This window comes from Lupinus angustifolius, chromosome LG16, assembly GCF_001865875.1.
Source record: "Lupinus angustifolius cultivar Tanjil chromosome LG16, LupAngTanjil_v1.0, whole genome shotgun sequence".
Classification (NCBI taxonomy): Eukaryota; Viridiplantae; Streptophyta; class Magnoliopsida; order Fabales; family Fabaceae; genus Lupinus; species Lupinus angustifolius.
The window spans coordinates 3,891,515-3,917,038 of NC_032024.1; the positions used below are offsets into that span (position 1 = coordinate 3,891,515).

Genomic DNA, 25,524 nt, shown 5'->3' on the forward strand with positions numbered 1-25,524 from the left:
ACTCAGAGATATATGGTTATGTTCTTAACCGAGGTTTTTATTCATAAGTAGTGACACCCCAAATGTACTCTTGCATGAAGCATGTTTCATTTTTTGTCATTTTATGTTGGCTGCCAAGTAAAACCTGAGTGAAATGGGTCAAAATCATGTTTTTTTATTGTATTTTATTTTTCAATTTGCATTAAGTTTGGTAAATGCGGAAAGGAACGTTTCTAATATTATGTAAACACTAAGTTACTATCTTTCTATTACTAGAAAGGCAAATTATTGTTTTTAAACTTGCATTGAAGAATAAAAGTATTACAATCTTCTATTTTTATGTTATTTTTCATATAATTCTCTAAGATATACTAACTCGTAAACACTAATGTGAGATTTAAGGTTAGTGAGAGGAGTAACCTCATAAGATTAGGTAAGTAGTGAATAAGCAGTGTATTTTATATGTGCAATAATACTAATATTAAATAAGGTTATGTTGACCGAAATAATTGTCAGTTATTTATTGATACAATTCTGATTTATATTTAACAATGATAGAATATATCAAAGATGACAAAATAAGTACCTTTAACTTCATAGATAAATAATTAACATTATGCATTTATGTTGTTTAGTACTTAAATATATACCAATTACCAAACACACATTTTATTAAATATATGCATGTGTATAATGGACTGGTCCAGGTTGGTGCTTGTATACACACTTTGACCCACAAATTTCTAACTTTTCTTCTTAATATTATATGTATAAAATCCCCACAATATAATAATAAAATGCTATATTGTAAATATTAAATATATTTTTATATATATTTTCTTCACCTACATCTGAAATATAAGGAGTTTTAAGAGATCGGAATTTATACGATATATACGGTATAGCTGTACGGGTGGGACCACACACATATAATATATGTATGTGTGGTGTGAATGAAAGACATTTCTAATATCACCGACCAAAGAGGAAGCACCACGTTGCCATGGCAGATACCATTTAATGTGCTAGCTACACACTTTTGATATACACACTTAAGTCAAAGTGCAAGGTCGCAAACATGTGGCAATTTATTGACAATTTATTTGTATTAATTTTTTAAAGATTTAATAATAATTAAATACGAATACTAAATGATATAATGATAGTGCATAAAACTTTTATATTGCATATATTTTTGCTCTATAGGAAATTGAAAAGAAGAAGATATTTACACTTTTATTCGATTTCTTGAAGGATAAGAAATTGAATGGGAGAAAAATCACGATTATTGAGTATAACTATGAAACAGACAAATTTGCACTTCAGATGCACAAAAGTCCAATTATTTAGGCTTCATTGCTCTTATCAACTTATCGGTTATCAAATGACATCAACCCCTTGATCGGCTTAAATTTCTACTATACAACTAGGTAATCGTTTATCAAATGACAAATTCATGATTTTTGGTAAGTTTAATTAAAGTTTAGGCCTCCTAAAATCATTTGTTTCATGTCTCTAACCTAATCTCACTCAATAAGATGGTCTCATATCATTTGTTAATTGAGTAAATTAAATTGATACCCTGCTTTTTAGTGAATAAGAAAGATAAATGTAATTTCTTAAATAAAAAATAGTGACAAGTGTAATTAAGTCAAACAAAATATTATATATCATGAATACAGTTTCAAATAATATAAGAGTCAATATCTATTATTATTTTGGTTAATTATAATATAGTATAAGAGTAATTTAAACATCACCTTGAAATCATTGATGCAATTTGTAATGAATAAAAAATAATGAATAGAGTAATAAACATCAACTCTTATACTATTTGAACTTCTATCCACAATATACTATATTTTGTTTGACTTAATTACATATATCACTATTTTTGTTTAAGAAATTACACTTATCTCCCTTACAAAAGTAGTCACTCTTTAAAATTCAACTCACGAGTTTAATAAGCATGAAAAGAACAAGCAAAATTACATGTTCCCATTGGAAAAGTTCTCGTGTGACCTGTGCTTAACTTAACATTCACTAAAACAAAACAGAATAGTTGCAAAGATGAAGATTCTTATTTTGTTCCTTTCTCCATTTTTACTCGCTCCTTTCTCAAAGTTGTTCCCTTTATAAAAAGGTAAAAATAAAACTAGCAATGAAAAATTATAAATATATGTGAAAATAGCCACCCACACGAACTAAAATGTCCAAAAAAATAAGTCATAAAATGCAAAAAATAAATGATGAATGATTCTAACATATATTGGATATCTTTTTAGATTTTCTTATTTTCCGAAATCAAATTAGCACAAGTAGAATTTTTGGACGACGATAATGAATTTCTATGGTTTGTAAATCGGAATGTTTAGCCGGAAATAAATTATAAAGTAGATCTCATACAGCTACAGTACAACAATCAATTCAATACACATTCACTTTAGCAAAACTCAGTCGTTTCCTATGATCTACTGAATGTTAAAAATAAAAAGCAAACATTGCAAAACGAAATGGTAAATATAATAGATAGACCATTACATAAAATCTAAAAACCAAATAAGTATTCAACAAGCAAATTGTATGGATACAAAAGACGTTTCCCATAAAACATTAATGTTATTGGCAATCAAGGGGAAAAGAAAAAACAGTAAAAAATTCCAAGCCACGAGATAAGCAACTCAATAAGATCACATACTGATAACAAAAGATATCAGAAAAATCTCAATTATATCCTAATTGCTGCTGTTGCTGTGGTGGTTGGTAATTGGCATACCCTGCTGGATAACTCCCATACAAGTTGGGATCCTGAGCAGGAGCAGGAGCAGGAGCAGCATAACCATAATTTTCATAACCCTGCTGAGGATATCCGTAATATCCACCACTGCCACCACCACCACCACCATTCCACTGGTTTGCATCTGGCTGGGCCTGAGAAAACAAGGCATGGATCAAAATCGGAAACACAATGATGCCAAGGAAGAAGAAAAGGCAATCAGTAAATAGAACTTACTTGTTTGTTTGAAGGACTACGGCCCCATGAAAGGCGAACATTTTGTCCACCCAATGGCACTCCATTTAAAACCCGTAGTGCCTCCTCAGCAGAGCTCCTGCCCCAAATGCACAATCAAGGCAAAATCAGAATACTCCAAAGACTGGGAAGTTATCTAACATGGCATAAAAGATAGATATAAGGTTATATTACCTGTCAGCAAATTGGACAAACCCACATCGTTTGCCTGATGGAATCTTCACATGAACCAACTCGCCGTACTGGCCAAAAACTTGTCTCAGATGATCATCAGTGACATTAGGATCCAAATTGCCGACAAAAATCTGCAAAAAATACAGGTCAGAACCAGGCAGGCAGGAAATCTGTTTCTATATTGCAAAAAAGTACGCACAGTTGTATTATTTGGATCACTCTCGCTCTGGGAGCCTTGGCCTTGAGGATTCTGATATGAAGCTGCATATTTAAAATATAATTATAGAAAAAGTTGAATTATGCGAACATAAGGAAGGAAGCAATCCAAGAGATCATAAATAAATAGAGTAAAGCAATAATCAAGCCTTAATCCCAGTAGTTGGGGTCGGCTACATGGATCGAACGTCATAATGCGCTATCATAAATCATGTTTATTGAAGTCTTCTAGATGCAACTTTTTTCCTCAGATAATGAATAAAAAGCTTAAATCTAGGTGCGACTTATAGCATTAGCATGCATATATTCAGATAGTGATCTTAGGAGTAAAGAGTGTCCCATTTCTTATATTTACATGCACCAGACCTTCAACTAAAAAATATAACACACTGTTCAATAATAAACATAAAGTCATAAGGGTACAAGACAGATAAAATAAGAAACAGGTCAGTAAACAAGATTATACAGACAATAAAATAATACAGGTTGATAAGCAACAAAATGATCAGAGTGTCTTACACCACATAAATAAAAATACATAAGAATAAGAAACACATCACTTAACAATAGCATATGCAGGCAATAGGATAAAGAACAAGTTGAGAAGCAATAAATGGTCAGTGCCAAACCCACAGGCCACAATATATCCTCAGATATAACTACATAAGTACAACACTATTCATAACAGATAAAAATTTAGTAAAAACGGCATGCATTCGGACAAGGGTAAATTCAACCCACAGTGACAAATGACAACGGCGTGATATTTGGACCCATTAAAACAGTATAAATATAATGGACATGATAAGCAGCAAAAATCTAATATTAAATAACAAGCAAATGGAAGAAGTTGAAGATGGCAAACAAGAACTAATATACATATAGACATGTGTGTGTGTGTGTCTGTGTGTGTTGCACATTCGACATGTGACACACATGCAAAACCTATAGGCGCAGCCTTTGATCATTTTAACTATCCTGTAACCCATGTCTGAAATTTTACAGAATAACAAGAGTATGAACATTCTGGCTACATGAAAGGGAAGAGCAATATAAAGTAAATTGCAACTTTAATTGCATAACAACGTGCTCAGAAAGTGGGGAGGGCGTAATGGGGACAGAACCTAATCATAGTAAAGATACAAAATAACATGGTAACACATCTCAAACATAACAAGACTGTAAAGTGTAATTTCTGGAAATGAAAACAACAAAGATTGGTACTCGATAATTTTTTTGTCTGGACATTGGAAACTGAAATTAATAGAATAGTAGGCCTCTGATACAAGGGAAAAAAAGAAACTAAAGAAGGTAAATATGACCTGCTGTGGTACAAGAAAATGTTACAAAAGAAATTGAAAGACATTCTTATGGCAAACTAAAGGAGTAAAGATTACAAATGGAGGACTGAAAAATTATGAGTAACCAAAGAAGTTCCGTGATGAAATTTGAGTAAAAACTGAACTAACAAATAAAATTAAAAGAATAGACTGAAATTGTAGACAGAAAAAGAAAATGCCACAAAAATAATTGGCAAGACATAAACGGATAACTGACCTAAGCAGGCCCATGCACTAAAATGGTAACCATTTCAGCTGAAATCAGTTCCAGGCTCCGAGATGACAGAGCCTCTTGGCACCCTGCTTTGAGACAACATGAGTTCTATAAGATTTTATTATTATATACCATCTACTTGGCCCAAAATTTTAAAGGTAATTACAGGAAGAAATGTGTTTGGACTGCAATCTTCAAGAGCATAACTGAAAAGAATCATAACTTCAGACAGTGACATTTAGCATACACATTATAAAGCAATGAGACAAAAAACTAAGGCATTATTACTCAATATAACACATGAGGAACACATCTGAATGAAGACAGCACAATAATCCTTTATGCAGGATATCAAGCAAACATTTGCAGCAAAAAGGCCTGCATATCACAATTAAGAAATAGACAAACCTTTTTGGGGTGTTCCCACATTTTTATTCGTAGCTGGGCCAAGCCGCATGGGCCTTGTTGAACAAACAACACCTTGCATCTCAGTCAGAGCCCTCACTTGCTCATTCTCATCTGCAAACCTCACAAAACCATAACCCTTACTCCGGGCAGTGAGCCTATCAATCACAACTTTTGCACCCTTCACGGAATTAAAACGAGACCTAAATGTCTCTGTTAGGAGATAGTCGGTCACATCTGCAGCCAAGTCACCAACAAATATGGTGTAATCAGGACTATCATCATGACGCCTCTCACCCGCACTGAATGATGCCCAGTTCAACCTAAAGGGCTGCCCACCATTAGGCATAATAGATCCATTGTAAGATTGAAGTACTCTCTCAGCACCAGCACGACTATTAAACTCAATAAACCCATAGCCTTCAGATTGATTAGTTAGTTTATTACGAATGACTTTCACAGAGGCCACCTGCAACAGAACAAATAACTTCAACTTAAACGCCTTGAAATATGCAAGTCATCTAAATTAATAAACAGTACTTCAAACAACAATATGACTTGTAAACAAATCGTACAGGATGAAACTCAATCAAAACCTAAATTAATTTAGCAGATAACCCAATCAAGCTTGACAGATAACAGTGAAACAACTCAGCATCACCAGAATCAAGAATTCACAAAAAAATAAGGTTCAGTCACCTTGAATCCATGCTTGAATATATACAAAAATGAACAGAACGGGTGTTTGCATTCACATAATTTTGTACAGCGGCAACAGCTATGTAATCAATTGCGGATAGCGGTTGACCCAAAACCCATTATAGCGGATTGCGGGTGGCGGGATGACCGCTAAAGCCATGGGAAAAATTGCATTAAAAGACTACAAATTTAAGTAATTTGTACTCTTTTAAGTTTTGAAATAGGAGGAATGAAGTGGTATAATTAAAATCCTTAAAATTCAGAATTTGAGATGAGGCCATGGTTGTGAAAGAAATAGATATATGTGAAGAGAAGTGATGGGAAGAAGTTTTGCCCTAGAAATGTATAGGTTGGAGGTTGAGATGAGAGTTATTGTGGCAGTAGAAAGAGGGAAAGAAGGGGAACATGAGGGTTTCACGTTTCTGCTGCAGAATGGCCTATTGTTGTTAACATTTTCATAGAAGAGAGAAGAAGGAGGAGGAGGGGTAAATTACCCAAAAGCTTAAAAAACCATGCCACATATTAAAAAATAGGAGCAAAAAGGGTTTTTTGCTCCTTAAAAACTAGGGTTTCACACGGCCTTGTTGCCATGTATTAAATAATGAGGGCAAAAGGAGTTTCCCTTTAAAAATTAGGGCTTCATTGCACAGCCTACTTCGAGCGGGTTCTGACCCACGATTTGGCCCTGAAATTACTGCTCTCTCACCTGCGAGAGCCGCATCGGCCATCCGCGCCGCTACACTCCCCTTCATTGCCTAGAGGGGCCTGCAACCACCGCAACACCGCTATCCCAGAGCAATAGCACGCTATTGACTGCTGAGGGCGATGGTTTCTAGTTCATATTTAATTTCAGAAGAAAAAAAGTTTCTTCTGCTCCAAAACATGCAGTTAGCTGGGGTGAAGGTGTTTAGCAACAACTTAACTCTTGTCAGAAAAAAGGCACTGAATTTGACACTGGAATTTTTGGACATTAAATCTAAAAGATAATCGGATTAATTTCGAATCTGAACCCAACAAACCCTAACTATCCAGATAGCCCATTCAAAAAGAAGAATAAGAAAAGCAGAAAATAGTGATTTAGCATTTTGACCTAAATTCCATGTTTGAATTGACAAAATAAAAAATAGGCTTCCTATTAACACCGATCCAAAAATAAATAAAAGAGAATAAATTTCTGACACCGAATTCGAAAAAGCGAGAGAGAAAGATCAATATATACCTCACCGGTGTGAGCAAAGCATTGATAGAGATAATTTTCATCCATCCAGTACTGCAAATCACCGATCCATAAGGTACGGACCTCATCGGCGCTTGTAGGCTGTTGTTGCGGCGTCGGAAGAGACTGCGGCGGTGGCTGTTGCCAGATGGGCTGAGGCTGCGGCTGAGGTGGTAACATGACGTAAGGTTGCTGAGGAATGGTTGGTGGAGCAATTCCTCCGGGTCCTCCTGGTTGCATCATCTTCTCAATGCAAATCTGAAAATTGTAGAGAGAGAAAGGGAAAAGGGGAAAGATAGAAAGAGGAGATTGTGTTTGTGTTGATTTAAAAGAGTGTAGAGTCTCAAACCCTAACCCTAAAAAGGAATGGATTAGATTGGATTGAAATACGTGCGATGGGATATTTATCACGATTACATTTTTTTTCCCGAGATTGAAATTGCAATTTAATCCTCAATCTAAAATCATTTAATAATTTGGTCCTTAAAAACAAATTTTAGTGTCTGATTTTCACGATCAATTTAGAACAACCAAAATAGTTGTTCTTATTAGAATAAGAATATACTTATTATATTTTTTACTGTGTTATTTTTATTTTCTGATTTTTATTCTTAAATAAGAATATTTTTTGTTGTCAGAGAGATAAAACACAAATAAGAATAAAAAATGATGTTTGTTATTGAGACAAAAAACATATGTTATTTTTATTTTACGAGGAATTATAATAAATTATAAAGTATATTTATATCCAAAATAAAGATATTGTTGGGTGATTGTGATTACTATTAATGTTGTTTAATGTTATTGCTTAATATATCATACGGGGCTTCCATACTTATGAGACAAATCTTTACCAAGACAATTTATTAAACATAAAAAAGACTAAAGGTTGTCAAAATGATATAAGCTTGGAAAATATGGGTTAAGTTTATAATTATCTATGAATGTGGTTAATTGTGATATGTGAGTATTATATATGAATATTTCGGTATCATAAATTAATTTGATTTATTTGAAATGTCAAAAAAAATTGATCTTCATATCTAGCTAATTACATAAGGGGAGAATAAAGTAAATTTTATGGCAACATATGACATACAGTTTATCTATACTATATATAAAGTCAAAACTTGAAATAATTTTCCTCATGGTATAATTTTTATTTCCTATATTACCCTTAACATTATTTAATTTTTACAAAAAACTATATAATCCTAAGCAACTACCACCAATACATTAATTACCACACATCTCACCTTAAATTAAACATTATTGTAAACAAAACAAAAATATAATATAAAGTACAACACAAAAATACATTTTAATTCAAAAAAATGAAATATATAAAAATTGAATATATAGTATCACACAATATTCGCCGGCATGTACGAAATGTCTGTACACACTAGATTTAATAATGACATAAATCAATTTGATGGTGTGAAATTGTCAATGATCAATTTAATTATTTGCCGGTATTTTTAAAAAAAATATTTTGTTAGTAATTATTTTTCAAACAATATCTCCTCAAAGTGTTTTAATCTCCCAATATATATTATACCAAAAAAACAAAACAAAAATTTGTTCCATGCACATAAATTATAGAAGCTAATGGTATATTTTGATATTTTTTCCTCGACCCCATCCTGTTGGAAAAAAATAGATTGATATTTTCTTATTAAGTACAATAATTAATTTTACTTATATCAACGGACGTTGGTTCAAATAGTACATGTTTGATTCCCCTTAAGCATGCCTCCATTGCGAGGATACCCGTGGGAAACAAAAAAAAATAATTGATTTTACTTATTTTTTCCTTATGCTGTGGTGGATTCTGATTGGTTCAGGTTCCAAAACGACCAGGTTCTCTGTACGCGTGATTGAGACTAACGGAGATCATATCACGACCGTTGATCTATTCTCCATGTCATCGATTTTTGATATTGATCGTTAGATGGCACTGCTTTCAAGATGCCAAATGAGCCTTCCCGCATAGGATAATTTCCATTGAAGCATGACAATCAATTACACTATTCCTTTCATCAAAGGTTCATGCCTGAAAAGGAAATGAATCAGATTTGTATCTGAGAGTGCTCAACCCAAATACCTGGTATCAAAGTTCTGATCTTTTCCCATTTCTTTTGTAATTGAAATAATCTATTGTGTCAAGGGTTTTCTCAGTTTCTATGAATTTGATTTTTTTCCCTCTTTTGCAATGTCAGGTATTCAATTGATTCAATGGGGTGTTAAAAGTTCATATATTGAATGAATAGTGCATAATGTCAAATTCTTTTGTTTAGTTGAAGTGAAGATTTTCTGATACTGAGATCAGAGTCATTGTGTAATTTCATGTGTTAGTTGATAGATATAGTTTACTGAAGTAGTGAGTTTAGAAGTGGATCTGTTAATTTGGAGCACAATGGATTTGCATTTGAAGAGTTTGTTTGGAAGATTTCAGGAGCAGTTTGGGTCTGGTCCTGGATTAGGTCCTGGATCTGGAACATGTCTCATGAAAGTTGATGGCATTGAACCTAATTTCATTAAATCTTTATACAAAGCTTCTGCGGCCTTATATCGAACTGAGCCGTGGAAAAGATTGCGTCCAGGACACTATTTCAGTGTCCGGGTTGGGAAGGATTCAGGCTGGACTGGCAATAAGCAGCCTTTCCTTTGTGTGCAGTTCATTGGAGGGGATGGAGGGGATGTTGGGTTTTATATGTTCAGATCGGAAAGCGATGCTAAGAAAATGACAGGGCCTAGAGAGACCATTCATGTTCCGAATGTTGAGCTTCTGAGGGTCACATATGAAGTGGAGTCCTTGATGTTCCCTTCTAATCGCAAAATGATCAGGACTTTGTCACTGGAAGCTTCGGGGACTGATCGATTTCCTGTTATCGATGTTACTCGCTGCATGCCTGGTGGTGATCTACGATTTAGAAATCCATCATTCGAAGAGCTCAGGTTTGTCTATGCATTCATGAAAGCTATTTCTATGGTGCATCCCTTACTTAAGCAGTTAGACAAGGAAGGTGGTCCGAAATATTCGACATTGGCGTATTTTGAACCTTTCATTGAGACGGTTGATGTTCAGTGGCCTCCAGAAGTAACAAAGAGAGGTTATGATCTTGTCGCTGTTACTATCTCGCACCCACCAGGTCAGGCATATGAAGAAAAAGGTAGTATGAGTGCTGGCTCGACCCCAACGAAATATAGAGAGTCACCCGGGGAGGGAAATTTCAATGAAACAAAAGTGTACTCACATGCTGGATCGAGACAGTGTGCAATGTGCGATAAAGAAGTGCATGGAGAACACTCACTTTGTTGTGGCCAGTGTAGAGCAGTCATTTACTGCAATTCATTCTGCCAGAAGCAACACTGGAATGACACACATAAAAGCATGTGTGGACTTTACAAGGCCATGATGGAAAGGGAAGAAGAGCTGGCTATAAAAATTTTCATGTTCCCATGTTCCGCTGACCAGCCTTGTCAGTGGCTTGAATCCTTAAGCATCCACCAAAAAGGTATGTGGAGGAGAAAGTGCAGTTGCTATTCACACTGCCCTTTTGGTCTCCTTCCTGTGAAAGGTGGGCTGCAAGAACTATGGGGCGGACTTAACGAGTTTGAATATCCTCACGACTTTCCTTTTAATAACCATTACGTCTCAAGCCCGTTTCACCTCTCTGGCTGGTCAGAGTACTACAACCTTCGCTCGCTTTCATTGTCGAGTCCTGTTGCAGACATTCTCTCGCATCCGTTAACAGTGTATCACATACTAACTACTCTTAATATAAGTTCAAAGAACCTTGTATTGAAAGGGAAGGAGGTGATTGTTCACTGCCTTGGACCTGAAGGTGAGTTGGATTGGATGCCAGCATTTGCAGAAATAGGTCACTTGCTTAACGGATTGGGCAATGTACAAATCGTGATGGTGGGACCGGAAGTTCCAACGAATTTGTCTGGCACAACTTCTGGAATAAGTAGCAGAGTTAGAGTGAACTTCGTGAGAGGTGTTTATCAGGTAGAAGCCTCCTACCTACCTACTCCGCATGTTGTCATAGCTCTAAACTCCGATTTAGAAAGGTATTCTAGTTGGGGTGGAGCTCTTGATTTGATCAAATTAATGGCTGTGCCTGCATTCTTCACTGAGCAATCTGAAGTTTCATGTGTAAATGCTAAACAAGTCCTTCGCAATGCCGGACTGCACATCACACAACCGGTGACTCCTAATCCTTTTCGGTCACCTGTGAAAAATATCACACCTTCTAGCAATCTTCCTTCATACAGTAATGGTTTTGTTTTTGGGGTAAATACATGAATGCTGTCCTAGAAAATCCAAAAACATGTCCCTCTACTTTCATCGATTCATAAGGTTGCAGCAATCTTCGAATTTTCTCGTTTGTTATGCCGTTTGCTGAACATTACAGCAAACTATGAAGATCCTTGTAAGTGTTTTTAATTTATGAATATCGACTCTGCTTGGCGTTGTCTCGTTTTAATTTTAGACTTATGATCCTTGTTTTTGTGCAAATTATTGTACTGTGCCAACATTTTCATGGGTTCTTTCATCACAGCAGGCAGGGTTGTCTGTTCCTTGCTAAATTGAAGTTTATGAAATTCATGTTTCATATAATCTTGTGCAAGAAAAACCTTAACCAAGCTTGTAAAAGTTGATATCAAATATGAGATTGCTCAACACCTAGTGCCCAAAGGAAAATTGAGTAACACAAAGGTGCTAAACATTGCTTAGAATATGGACTATATGACAAGGTTATCAACTTATCATAGTTGCAATTACTAAGTCAAAAATGAGCACTTTGTGGTTAATATGAATTTCAGGGACACGAGAAAGTTTCTTTGATCAATGCCTGGTGTAATAGAATTGGATTGAATAACAAACTACAACTTGTTTGGACTATTGGAATCTTTTGTGAAGAGTTGTTTGGCAATCACTTTCATTACATTAAAACAATGACCTTGACCCTGAAGTAGATGGATATATTTTAGGAAGTATATCATAATCAGCTATTTTGGCTATTCAAGTTTCAAGCAAGAATCCAAATTTTAATGAACAATAAATCCAACGAGAATAGCCTCACCATTGCATCATTACCTATCATTCTATGAGAATAATAATGATTTAAGTAGTAGTTGACTATTTAAACTACTTTTAAGTTATATATTGAGAAAAAATGTATACACTGATAGTGTAAGAGTTTTTTACACTATCACTATATAATCCATAATTCATTTTCTATCAGTGTATAGATGTTACACTCTTATATATATTATAATACATTTATAAATGTTATTGTTGTGACATATAATTCAATTATTGCAATGGTACAGTGACTAACCATGTTACAAACCATTACCACTCTTGGAGCCATTCTTGTCTCTACATCTCTCAATGTTGAAAACTAGAACTTTTGGTCCAGTGTCATGTCTATGTCCCTGAATAAACTCCTCCCTTCTTAAACCTTTAATTGACGATCCAATTTTCAGTGTTTGGAATAGATGCAATATCTTAGTGGTTTTCTAATTGATGCTTCAATTGTTCAAAGCATCCTATAGATAGAAACAACCCTTGAGATATGGCAAAACTTGTGCGAGAGATACTATCAAGGGGACATTTTTCGCATATCAAAATTGCTTGGTGAAATATACACCTATAAACAAGATAACTTGAGCACAAGTGCATACTTTACCCACATCAAGGGTTTATGGCAGAAATTGGACAACTTTAGGTAAATTCCTTCATGTTTTTGCATGCATAAATGTATCTATAATTTGGTTCCCACCATAAAAAGTTACATGGAAATGACTAGATCATTTGCTTCCTTACAGGACTCAATGAACAATATGAAGAGGTGAGGTCGCAAACCTTGTTGATGGACTCACTCCCTTCGGCCAATAAAGTTTTTCTACTCTAAACTCAATAGGAGAGACAAATCAATTCACATTTTGGTGGTTATCATAGTAACAACAATGAGCCTGGGCAGACTTTCAGAAGTAATAGAGGAAGAGGTAGAGGTAGAATGTATCAAAATTAAGTAGGAAGGAATTCAGTAAGAACTTCAAGTGGAAGAAGGTCCAAAGTATGCATTTTTTGCCATAAGATAGGTCACAATGTTAATCAGTGCTTCAAGAAACATGGTTTTCCACCTAACAACTTCAAGAATTATAACATTAACAATATTTCCACTACTGAAAAACAATCATACAATTGTAACCTTCAAAGTGAAACAAAAGAGTGGCTCATCAAAAACGAGAATAATAGATTAGCTTTTGGAGTTAATATCACTCCTCAACAACACTAGACCTTGCTATCTATGCTGCATCAACTAGCCTCAAATGTTGCTCACAATGCAAATCAGTTTAGTACACATTCTAGTGAATCCAATGACAAAGGTACAAAGTACTTGTCAATTTGTTTCGCTAAGTCCTTTGATTATTATATTCATACCGGAGCTACTGGTCATATGTGTCACACACTCTTATAATTTCAAACTTATAAGCATATCAATGTCGTTTTTGTAACTTTGCCTAATGGTAGTCAAATATCTACCACAATTTTAGGAAATGTTATATTTTCATCCCATCTATACTTAACTTATGTTTTATACCTTCATTCTTTCCACTCTAACTTAATTTCTATTTCAAACATAATTGACTCCATACCTTATCAACTAACTTTCTTTAAAAACTTTTGTGACATTCAGTATCTACCATCATTAAATATGATTGGTGTAACTAAATTGATGAGTGATCTCTAACAATGAAAGACTATGTGAAGACCTTGTTAAAGTTAATACTTTTACTACTTATGACACTAATGTGTGACATGATAGATTAGGACATATTTCCCATATTAAAAAAAGCTTTTCTCCTTCCATTAAATGCAATAAAACAATTAATCCCTCTCATATTTGTCATTTGGCTAAACAAACAAGGTTTCCTTATAATAATAATATCTCTAAATCTACATCTATATTTGATTTAATTCACATGGACATACGAAATCCTTTTTCTATCCAATACACTTTTGGATATAGACATGGTTTATGATAAATCTAGATTTAATGTAGTTTTTAAGGCAAAAATCAGAGCTGCCTTACTAGATTAAGAATTTTATTTCTCTAGTTTATACACAATTTGGACTAAAATGGTCCACGTGGTCCTTCAGAAAAGCTAGAGCCTCAAAAAAAAAAGGAAAGTCCAATTTATGACCCAGAGAGACAAGAACGTGATTGGTACGTCAAAACCACGCTCTTCATGATTCGTCTCGTCTCCATCATTCTGCGTGTTCTTTCCTGAATATCTCTCACTTCTTCTTATTCACCTTCAATCACAGCAATCCTTCAATTCCAATTCCCACTCGCATCATATCTAAAAACCTTCACAATTTCACTTTCTCTTCATATTTATTCAGAGAAATAATAATCATCATTATTATTATTATAAAATAGAGATAAGAGAAAAATGGCTCAAGCGGTTGAAGAATGGTATAAGCAGATGCCCGTTATCACTCGCTCCTATCTCACTGCCGCTGTCGTCACCTCCATTGGATGCTCCCTTGATGTAACCCTATTTCCCCTTTTCAACTTTTTTAGGGTTCCAATTTCAATTTTTTTAAAAATTGCTCTTTGGAATTTTTATTACTGTGATCTATCGATTTTAAATCAAATCATTAATGGGGTTGTTTTAATTTTTGTAATTAATGTTGGGTTTTGAGAAATGTGGCATTTTGTTTTGAAACTTTCATTGGGTCATGTTCATGTTAGCTTGTTTTGTGATTTCTCTGATTTGGGAAGTGGAGGATTTTGTTGATTGATGCTCTTTGTAATTATGATTTTGCAGATAATTTCTCCATATCACTTGTACTTGAACCCGAGACTGGTGGTGAAACAATATCAGTATTGGCGTCTAGTTACTAATTTCTTGTACTTCAGGAAAATAGGTAAATTTCTTGCTGCTCATCTTTTAAATGATTTTTATATATTAAATTGACGTGTTTGTTTTTTATTTACTTCAATTTAGTTCCACTGTGGCCACATTTTTAATTATTTGTTTATTTGTAATGTTAACATACCCCACTAAGTGAGAACATTTTGCATGAATCAACCTGCTATGGTTATGGATGAGATGCATCCACTTTTTGAGTGAGCAGTCAATGAGCTTGGCTCAACGGTAAGGTTGTTGCTTAATGACTATTACGTCATGGGTTCAACCTGGAAATAGCCTCTCTCCTTGGAGGGCATAGCATAATTCTTGCAACATGTTTAGGCAAAGACCATAGTTACAAAATGTGTGGAACCCCGAATTCTATGGTAAATTGGATCGTGCATTTCAGATCATGGTGCTTTTGCAATAGTATGGATCCTGATTGCCCAAATGCAACCTGTCCCCACAGATGTTAAGAAAGTGGGTTTATAATCTCATAATTTAATTGGGTTTATAATGTATAACACAGCTCCACCCTCTCCATGTGCAACCCTTTTCTTTTTGCCGCTGGACTTGTCTATGTGAGAACTAGATTATCAGATGCATATCTGTATTCAGATTGTCAGCACCTCCTGTCATGATTTATTACTCTTGAGTTCTTGACATACACCAGTGATTTTCCTGAATTACAATGACACACAGCAAATTCTCTCTAACAATCACATATGATTAGTTGTTCCTCTGCTTTTGTTAGTCCAGCATATGAAACAAACTTCTTGTGCTTATCCCTTTTTAACAGATATCATATGCATGAATTGGCATATTTGCCTGCAACAACTGCATATTCTCTGCTCATATTTGCTTCACATTGTTTGATATCTAATTTTAAAGCTGTTAATTAGATATCTAACTTTGACACAACATTTTCATATTGAATTGGCAGACTTGGATTTCTTGTTTCATATGTTTTTTCTTGCTCGGTACTGCAAGCTTTTAGAGGAGAACTCGTTCAGAGGGAGGACTTATGATTTCTTGTACATGCTCTTATTTGGTGCCACTGTATTGACTGGAATTGTTCTACTTGTGGGATGATACCTTATTTGTCAGAGTCATTTGGGAAAATTATATTCCTTAGCAACTCATTGACATTTATGATGGTAAGTCTGAGTCATAATATTTATATAATCTGTTCATTCTTATTTAAATCTGCCTCTAATGTTTTTAAAGTTTAATTTATCCTTTTCAGGTTTACGTGTGGAGCAGACAAAACCCCTTCATTCATATGAACTTCCTAGGCCTCTTTAACTTCACTGCTGCTTACCTTCCATGGGTGTGTAAGCTCTGCTGTTATCACCTGATAGGATACATTAAACCGGGTTTATGCTTTTTGTTCTTATAGTTAAAATTGTATATTTTTCTTTTACTCTAGTTCTAACTTCTAAATGCCTACTAACTTAATCAAATTTTTTATGCATTTAGGTTCTCTTGGGGTTCTCTGTTCTTGTTGGTGCTAGTGCCTGGGCGGATTTGCTGGTGAGTCTCCATTCAAAGAATATACCATAATGCTTACACTTTGATTTCTATCCATTCATGTTCTGAACACATTTCAGGGAATGATTGCTGGTCATGCATACTATTTTCTTGAAGATGTGTACCCTCGGATGAGTGGTCGTCGACCCCTTAAAACACCATCATTCATCAAAGCTCTATTTGCTGATGACACAGTTGTTTTGGCACGACCTGACAATGTCAGATTTGCCCCACCACCAGCCGAGGAACTTCACCAACATTGAATGAATAAGGAGCAGAATAACCAGAGACAGAAAGTGGTTATAACCTTGTAATATATAGATATATACGTTTTTCCCTTGGTGCATATCACTATTTAAGGTGCACTATGATGAATGACCAAAGTTTTATGTGAAATGAGATAACTTAGTTTTATCTTCCTCTTTAACCCATATCTTGTATCAAACTCCATCTTGTAGATATTGATTCTTCATTTTTGTTCTAATTATTATCATCTTTGGGTTTCCAACTATCATTCCTAATGCTAAAGGAATCTGCATGAAGCATCTAACACTGACTTCTGGTAATAGTTTCACAAGAATGAAAATACATTTGAGATCTCTTATACCATATGTAATGCAGTTTTCTTTCTCTATTTAAAAAATAATGATGATTGGGATTAGCTTATGTGAGAATTTCAAGATACTTATTATAATAATGCGAAAATCTAGTTTAGTTGATAGTATGAAAAATCTTTACCCTGTACATCACAATTGAATCCCACATTTTACTCCACACTTAAATAGTGGAACTTGACAGCACCATTGTACTTATCTGATAGAAAGAATTCCTTTGATTTATAGACATTATCCTTTCTCTAAGAAAGAACCAGCAGTGGATGATATGAGCATGTTACATAATTGCTTGAGTTCAGGACATGTATTTACAGTAAAAAGGTTTCCTGAGTTTGTCTGAAAAATGTGCAGTGTGGCCCTTGAGTATTTAGTCTTCAAGAGATATTTATGCATTTTATCAAATCAAGAGTAAATACATATGACCACAGTTCTTTTTTGAGGGAATACATATCCTCACTTTAGAAATAAACTCATTCAAGAAATGCTTTATACAATCGCCATTCATAGTTCTCATGCAAGAACTTAAAGTAAATAAAAGGAAGATAATTCCTATACGTCAGAGGAAGAGAGTGAAACTAAAATAAGAATGGCACTTCCCAAAAATGAATACTTAATAGAGTACCGTGTAGTAGATCAAGTCAAAATAGGATTATCCAAAACCTCAAGAGATTCATTTGAATAAAATGCAGATGCAAAAACCTGCATGCATATATGTATGTCATTATTTAACCTCAATCCTATTCCAACAGCTATAGTTATTGATTTCTCATCACAAACACTTGAATACTCTCCCATCCTTTTCACCAAAGTTAACCTCCATTTACAATACTTTGCCCTTGAGCACTTTGATCATGCAGAGATTCAAGTTTCTACTCTGCTCATCTACTTTGCAAGCATCTTCTAACTTCTTTTGTTATTCACATTTTTTACATGCATGTTGAGCTATAGCAAAATATATAAGGTGTTCATCTTGCTGGTTTACTAGTTTATGAATATTGTGGCTGTAATATACTTGTAGAAGCTTGGGAGTGAAAGAACATCAATCGGATCCGTGGCGCAATGGTAGCGCGTCTGACTCCAGATCAGAAGGTTGCGTGTTCGATTCACGTCGGGTTCAATTCCCAATCTGATTCAATTTTTTTGTTTTCACCAAACACGAAAACGGCGTCGTTTAACACACTGTTCTTTTATATAAATACCCTTAGTCGTTAGACGAAGTAATTTCAGTTCGCAAAAATGTCACTACTCACTCGCCTCCGCCACATTTTCCAAAACCGCCACTTCTCCACCACAATCCTCTCCCCTAACTCCGCCACACCTCTCACCACCAAACAAAAAACCCGAACCGCTATCTCTCTCATCAAAACCGAGAAAAACCCTGAACGAATCCTCGAAATCTGCCGCGCCGCCGCACTCACTCCCGACTCACAACTCGACCGCGTCGCCTTCTCCCTCGCCGTATCCAAACTCACCGCCGCCAACCACTTCGATGGTATCCGTCGCTTCCTCGATGAGCTCAAAACTCGACCTGACCTTCGCAACGAGCGCTTCCTCTCTCACGCTATTGTTCTCTATGGCCGAGCCACTATGCTTGATCACGCTATAAGGACTTTCAAAGAATCTGAAGATTTCAATGTTACTCGTTCTGTTAAATCGCTCAACTCACTCCTTTTCGCTGCGATTGCTGCTAAGAATTATAAAGAGGTAAGTCGAATTTATCTTGAGTTTCCGAAGATTTATTCGATTGAACCGGATTTGGATACGTATAATTTAGTTATTAAATCGTTTTGTGAGTCTGGTTCGTGTGGTTCTGTGTATTCTATTTTGGATGAGATGGATAGGAAATCGATTAAGCCGAATGCTACGACGTTTTCGACTTTAATTAGTGGTTGTTATAAGGAGGAGAAGTTTGAGGAGGTAGGGAAGGTGTTGAAGTTGATGGAGGAGAAGTATAGAATGTACCCGGGGCTTAGTACTTATAATGTTAGGATTCAGGGTCTGTGTAAGTTGAAGAGGTCAAAGGAGGCAAAGGCATTGCTGGAAGGGATGATTTGTAGGGGGAGGAAGCCGAATTCGGTTAGTTATTCTCATTTGATTCATGGGTTTTGTAAAGAAGGGAATTTCGATGACGCGAAGAGTTTGTTTAGTGTGATGAAGAAAAGAGGGTACTTGCCTGATGGTGATTTGTATTTTACTTTGGTTTACTATCTTTCCGAGGGTGGGGATTTTGAGTCTGCATTTGAGGTTTGCAAGGAAAGTATGGCTAAAGGTTGGATTCCGAATTTCACAACTATGAAAAAAGTTGTGAATTGGCTTGTCAGTGTTGAAAAGTTTGATGATGCTAAAGATGTTATTAAGCAGATCAAGGGAAAGTTTGCCGCGAACAGCGACAAGTGGGATGAAATTGAAGCTGCATTGCCTCAGTAATGAATGGAGACTCTGGTCTGCTTAGAATTCTTTGATCAATTGTACGGAACCTGGAAGATTAAGCCATCATGGCAATGCTGGTCTAGAAATCGCTTTCACTCATTGTTTGACCATATACTCTGACACATTTTGTTTCCTCTTGAATCAACAGTAGATGTTATTCTGCTGAGTTGGTGTAGTAAGTTCTCCATGGTTGGGCATGATTGATTTTCTTTGTTTGAGTAATGAGAACTGAAAATAGTTAATTCTATAATTTTCTGACAGTTCTGATTTATTTTACTTCTTTTAGTTGCATTATCTGTGTCCTTGCAATCTAGATTTTTGTTCTTTGTAAGAAAGTGATAACATGGGAACTCTTACAGACATGTATATTACTCAAACTTTTGGTTGGTTGCTCTTCTCTTCTTCCATAGTTTATCAATAATAATAGTTGATTGAATCCAACTATTAATTCATGTGTATATACCATTTCTTCTGTAACGAACTAATGTTTATATGAAGCACTTGAGATTGAAAACATTTGAGAATGAAGGTATTGATTATGAATTTATGTATTACTGTAAATTAGTATGTTATTTAAGTATATTGTGCATATGTAGTATAATGCCATAATATAGATTGTGCTCCATATGGTGCACTAGATGCCATTGTTGTTGAAGCCACCAACCAGCTGCACCAGGAAATGGGTCAAGTTCAACAACTTCGAAATATTAGTTAGTATCAAGGGCATCAAGGGCAACCAAAACACCTTCAGAAAGAGGGATAAAAAACACGTAAGACTATTAACATGTTCTTTTAATCTACTTCTCTAATCTATTTGTATATTGTTTGTATTTAAACCTATGGCCTCCAAATTATAAGGCAACAACTTTACTTTTCCGCAATGGCTTATCCTCTTACCCAAGTGGAAGATTTTACAGTTGACAAAGGCAGGTAAGAGGCTAAACTGATTGCAGTGTGAGGACAATAAGAAAGTAAAAATTATCAATACATGCTAACAACACAATCACTATAGTTAATATTTAGCAATGCAGATAAGTGCAAACATTGACAGGGTGACTGATTTCTATGTTGAATTACATATAACATATGATGTGTATATGTATTACAAGACACAACTCAATTTTTAACTACTGCACATATAAACAAGAGTCATTTACTTTAATTGTAGGCATAAGATGATGAAGTCCAGAAGAAGTACTTACAGTGGAGTAGATCCTTATCAACCATTGAAGGAGCAAGAAAACCAATAAGAACTTGCACTATAAATTGAGACCAGATCATAAAAGAAAATGCAACCAACATCTCCTTCTAGTTAATGACAGTGACAATCACTCCATCTATCTTGGAAATCATTAAATTAATGGTAGAAATCTATCTTGGAAAATGCAGAAGTACTAATAATAACTAACTTATATTTATCAGATAGCTTCCAGTACAGATAATTGTTTTTATATTGATAGATATGAATTTGGTTTAATATTTCTTATTTTTCAACAACAAACACACCTTAAAACTTAATCCTACTAAGTAGAATTCACTTCAGTGTCATTTTTAATGTTTACTTGTTTTCAATATTACTTACTGTTTCACTCTTCTAATATATCTTCTCAATTCATCACCAGTAATATATGTTGTTTGGATTGAGACAAAAAATATATGTCCTTTGTGAACTGAATTGAAATAATAAACTGTGTAAAAAATGAATATTTTTAGATAATTAATAATTCAGACAAAACAATTTTTCTTAGACGACAAAAAAAATGCCAGAGGGAGTATAGTTTTTTTTCTCTGTTGAAGAGAGGGACAGAGGAAGTATAGTTTTACACATAAAAAATGTAATTGGCAAATATAAGATATAAAGTTACTATCCAAGAATTTCCCTATCACAACCCAATAATAGACAATAGTCTATTCTTGACCAAGTTTTAAGATAGAATGATTTTACTTTTTTTGCATTTGTTAACCTTATGAGTTTCCTTTTTCTTGTACCTGCTTTTTATCAGAAAAAATAGCTAAAATTAATTAACCGTTTTGATGTTCAAAACTAAAATAAGTAATTATAGTTCTCTCAGGAATGCACATATAAAACATTTTTGTCCACCATGCACAACCTCATTTAGTTTCTTTGTTGATATAGGCCTCAAGAGCAAACAAGCTCAGCTCAAAATATATAACCAAATTAACTGCACCATTCCTTTCCAATTTTAGCATTTGGTGCATGCAATTTGGTTTTGAGAGGAATTTGTTCAGGTTGGTTAAGAATTTTTGGTTTCAGGGCTTTGTTTGTTTGTGCTATAAATACAGATAAGGTTTGAGAAAATGAGTTGTTGCTTACCATGCTGCAAATCTGAAGTTGAATCACCCTCTTACACAAAAGTAGAAAGAAAAACCAGAAAAGTTTCAGCAGGAAGGCAAACATTCAAATCAATAGCTGCTGCTGTGTCAATTAAGACCGGTATGTAGGCTTTTCTGATTCTGGCAAAATGTTACATATGCAGAAACAAAAAATAAAATAAAATGGTTGAACGAAATTTGTTTTTTTATGTTTCTTTTTTTGCCCTTTAATATGATCGAAGAGCGGTTTGATTTCTATTCAATTCCTGCTATGTTTCTCTATACATGTCATAAAGATTCGACAAAGTTTTATGAACACAACCCCGTTCTTTTGTTCGGGTTTGGGACCATATATGTAAAGGTTTGCAACAAGGCATGATATAGGTAAAGTTACATAATCATCAAGGAGACGATATAAAGATGGTTCATGAACATATTGAAATGAATAATTGCAAATTATAATACCATGCTTTTCAATATAGTAATATTCTTTAAAATAGATTCTTGATAGTTATTGAGAAATGTTATTATGATTTCCAAATTATTAGCTGAAAATCCCTAGAATTTTGCATTAGAAACTATGGCTTTAAATGGAAATGTGGGTGATCAAACTTTATATAAATACATGGTCTCAAATTGCAGGTAGCAGCAGGCATAGACATATAACAGCAGAGATACTAAAATATGGAGCTGCACAAAATGATGTAAAAGTATTCACATATGAAGAACTTGCTGCTGCAACAGGCAACTTTAGCACTGATTGCCGTATCGGAGAAGGTGGATTTGGGAATGTCTACAAAGGATACATAAAAAGCACTAATCAAGTATCTCTCTCAAACACACTCACACTTTAATATATAGTATTTTTAGATGTTTACAAGTTGTGGAAGTCTCATGTTGAATATTTGGTGCTCAGACTGTAGCTGTGAAGCAACTGAATAGAGAAGGAACCCAAGGAACAAGAGAATTTTTCGCCGAGGTTTTGATGTTAAGCTTGGTGAAACATCCTAACCTTGTCAAGCTCCTTGGTTATTGTGCAGAAGAAGATAATAGAATTCTAGTTTATGAATGCATGGCTAATGGAAGTTTGGAAGATCACCTTCTAGGTATGATAGTCATAAACATTTAGCTTATTTTGTATTCAAAACAGCTTAAAACAAAATTAACAGCAAGTCTTCGGGAGTTTTTTATTTATTAAAAGGGCAGCCCAGTGCTACAAAGCTCTTGTTAGAGTTTATGGAATGGTTGGAGGAAAACAGTTATTCTGTAAAATTTAATCAAAATCAAACATGTTATAATTATGAACTTTGTTTTACTGGAACACATCAATAGCATGCAACATCACTAGTTTATTTTTCTCAGACATGGGTAAAGATAAGGAGCCATTGGATTGGCAGACAAGGATGAAAATAGCTGAGGGAGCAGTTAGAGGACTTGAATACTTGCATAATGGTGCAGATCCACCAGTGATATTCCGTGATTTCAAATCGTCTAATATACTGTTAGATGAAAATTTCAATGCAAAGCTATCAGATTTTGGACTTGCTAAGTTGGGTCCAATTGAAGGCAAGAATCCTGTCTCAACTAGGGTGATGGGAACCTATGGCTATTGTGCACCTGAGTATGCTTCTTCAGGTCAACTATCCACAAAAATAGATATATATAGTTTTGGTGTAGTGCTTTTGGAGATAATCACTGGTAGGAGGGTAATAGACACAGCAAGATGTGCAGAGGAGCAAAACTTGATTGATTGGGTATGTTATACTTTTTCCTCTTAGTCACGTAACTGTCGCGCCCTGATTTTCGGTAGAATACTGGCTATACGATGCTCTTCAATAAGCATGATGATATTTATTTTACTTAAAAGGTTTAGAAGGTGCACTTTAGTGCTAAAGTTAAAAATAGCTTTGAAATATGGAATTTATGGTAGCCTATTTGTTTTGATATCACAGGCAACACCATTGTTTAAGGACAGAAAGAAGTTCACTCAAATGGCTGATCCTTTGCTAGAAGGTAATTTCCCAGTGAAGGGTCTATTTCAAGCTCTAGCAGTGGCAGCAATGTGCCTACAAGAGGAACCGGATATGCGGCCTCAAGTGGATGATGTTGTAACAGCTCTTATGCATCTAACAACACAAAAAAATGAAGAAAAAGACATTGTTAGTGATTCTCTGAAAAGTGAAGGACATGTTGAGTCTTTTAGAGCTACACCTTCATTTGAAGAGCCAATGGATTAGCTTGATTGGCCAGACAAATATTAGGATTCACTGAAAATTTTGAAGAAAAAACAAAAATCACTACAAAAATGTTTTTGCTAGACTGAGTGATGTCCAAAGTTTAACTTTTAGGTTGTAATGCTTTTGTTTTGTCATTGAAATCACTCAATCAGGATACCTTTAACTCTTCGAATTTTCTCTTTTTCTAGAGGTCATGAGTTCAAATGTTAGAAACAATCCGAGTCAAGCTGCATATGTAACATGTAATGTGATACCGAAATCCAAAAGTCTAAATATAAGCACCCCAATTATAAACATCTAAATTAATACAAAAGTACTTTTTTGCTTGATTATTTTATTCATAAATAGTAGTTAAATACCAACTGTTTGCAGATCTAAATCTGATATGTACATTGAGTATGCCATTCATTTTCTATTCTTACCTTGGCTGTCTAAAACCGTCACCATATCTCCGAAAAGCTGCATGGTTCCAAATCTTACAGAATCTGTAGAGCACTGATTTCAAACTGAATCTTAAATCTAAAAAGCCAGCAGTACTAAAGGCATAAAAAACACAGGTTCTTGAAGAGAACATGAAAGATAACATGCAAGTATAGACTTGAAAAATAACATGAGACCCAAAACAAAACAAAACAAAACAAAAAAGTTGCCAAAGTCTGGCAACACAAATTGAATATTAAAATGAATATGTTACAAGTTTTGGTCTCCCAAAGTGCAATGGTATTCTTCACTGAAAAAACTCAAGAGGGTAACTTAGAGCTGAAAGTTGTTGATATCATTCTTGAGGATCCTATAGCTATAACCAGGAATCCTATTTAACTGATTGGTTTCTGCTACTTCTGTAACAGAACAAATTTTTGGGATGAATCCACTAGTACATTTTCTCTTCCTGCTCCTCCTCCTCCAAGTTGTTAGTAAGGCCCAGAAACTAGGCCTAGAAATGGAATAGCTTCTATCCATTTCCACAAAATGTTGCTGAGGTTTTTGTGAACTACTACTACCTCTTGTGTCTAACTCAAACTTGGTGAAGTATTCAATTTCCTTCATTACTAGAGATCCAATAGTGCCCCTTGTGCCAATAGCTACTGGAGTCTGTGTTGACATAATTTTATCTGGGGTGGTGGGTATGTGACTATAGTCCTTTATAGTGCATAAATTTACTAT

At 34.8% G+C, this 25,524-nt stretch overlaps 4 protein-coding genes, 1 non-coding gene and 1 pseudogene across 5 annotated transcripts; 5 read left to right on the plus strand and 1 right to left on the minus strand.

Annotated features, from left to right (window-relative positions):
* LOC109329947 (polyadenylate-binding protein RBP45-like) lies at nt 2,497–7,643 on the minus strand. The gene is made up of 6 exons (XM_019563866.1): nt 7,278–7,643; nt 5,363–5,828; nt 3,384–3,445; nt 3,185–3,315; nt 2,993–3,089; nt 2,497–2,910 (listed from the first exon to the last, which is right to left on the minus strand). The coding sequence occupies exons 1-6, from the start codon at nt 7,515–7,517 to the stop codon at nt 2,704–2,706; spliced, it is 1,203 nt and encodes a 400-aa protein (XP_019419411.1). The 5' UTR covers nt 7,518–7,643; the 3' UTR covers nt 2,497–2,703.
* On the plus strand, nt 9,127–11,982 carry LOC109330079 (zinc finger MYND domain-containing protein 15-like). The gene is made up of 2 exons (XM_019564086.1): nt 9,127–9,384; nt 9,497–11,982. Exon 2 carries the CDS (start codon nt 9,694–9,696, stop codon nt 11,587–11,589), a length of 1,896 nt encoding a protein of 631 aa, XP_019419631.1. The 5' UTR covers nt 9,127–9,384; nt 9,497–9,693; the 3' UTR covers nt 11,590–11,982.
* On the plus strand, nt 14,505–17,226 carry LOC109328914 (annotated as a pseudogene).
* TRNAW-CCA lies at nt 18,405–18,476 on the plus strand. Its single transcript has one exon. It is a non-coding gene; the product is annotated as a tRNA-Trp (tRNA).
* LOC109330223 (pentatricopeptide repeat-containing protein At1g61870, mitochondrial-like) lies at nt 18,563–20,237 on the plus strand. Its single transcript, XM_019564321.1, has 2 exons — nt 18,563–19,964; nt 20,076–20,237. Exon 1 carries the CDS (start codon nt 18,596–18,598, stop codon nt 19,784–19,786), a length of 1,191 nt encoding a protein of 396 aa, XP_019419866.1. The 5' UTR covers nt 18,563–18,595; the 3' UTR covers nt 19,787–19,964; nt 20,076–20,237.
* On the plus strand, nt 21,789–24,988 carry LOC109330224 (probable serine/threonine-protein kinase PBL7). The gene is made up of 5 exons (XM_019564322.1): nt 21,789–22,244; nt 22,766–22,947; nt 23,040–23,229; nt 23,486–23,877; nt 24,076–24,988. Exons 1-5 carry the CDS (start codon nt 22,109–22,111, stop codon nt 24,358–24,360), a joined length of 1,185 nt encoding a protein of 394 aa, XP_019419867.1. The 5' UTR covers nt 21,789–22,108; the 3' UTR covers nt 24,361–24,988.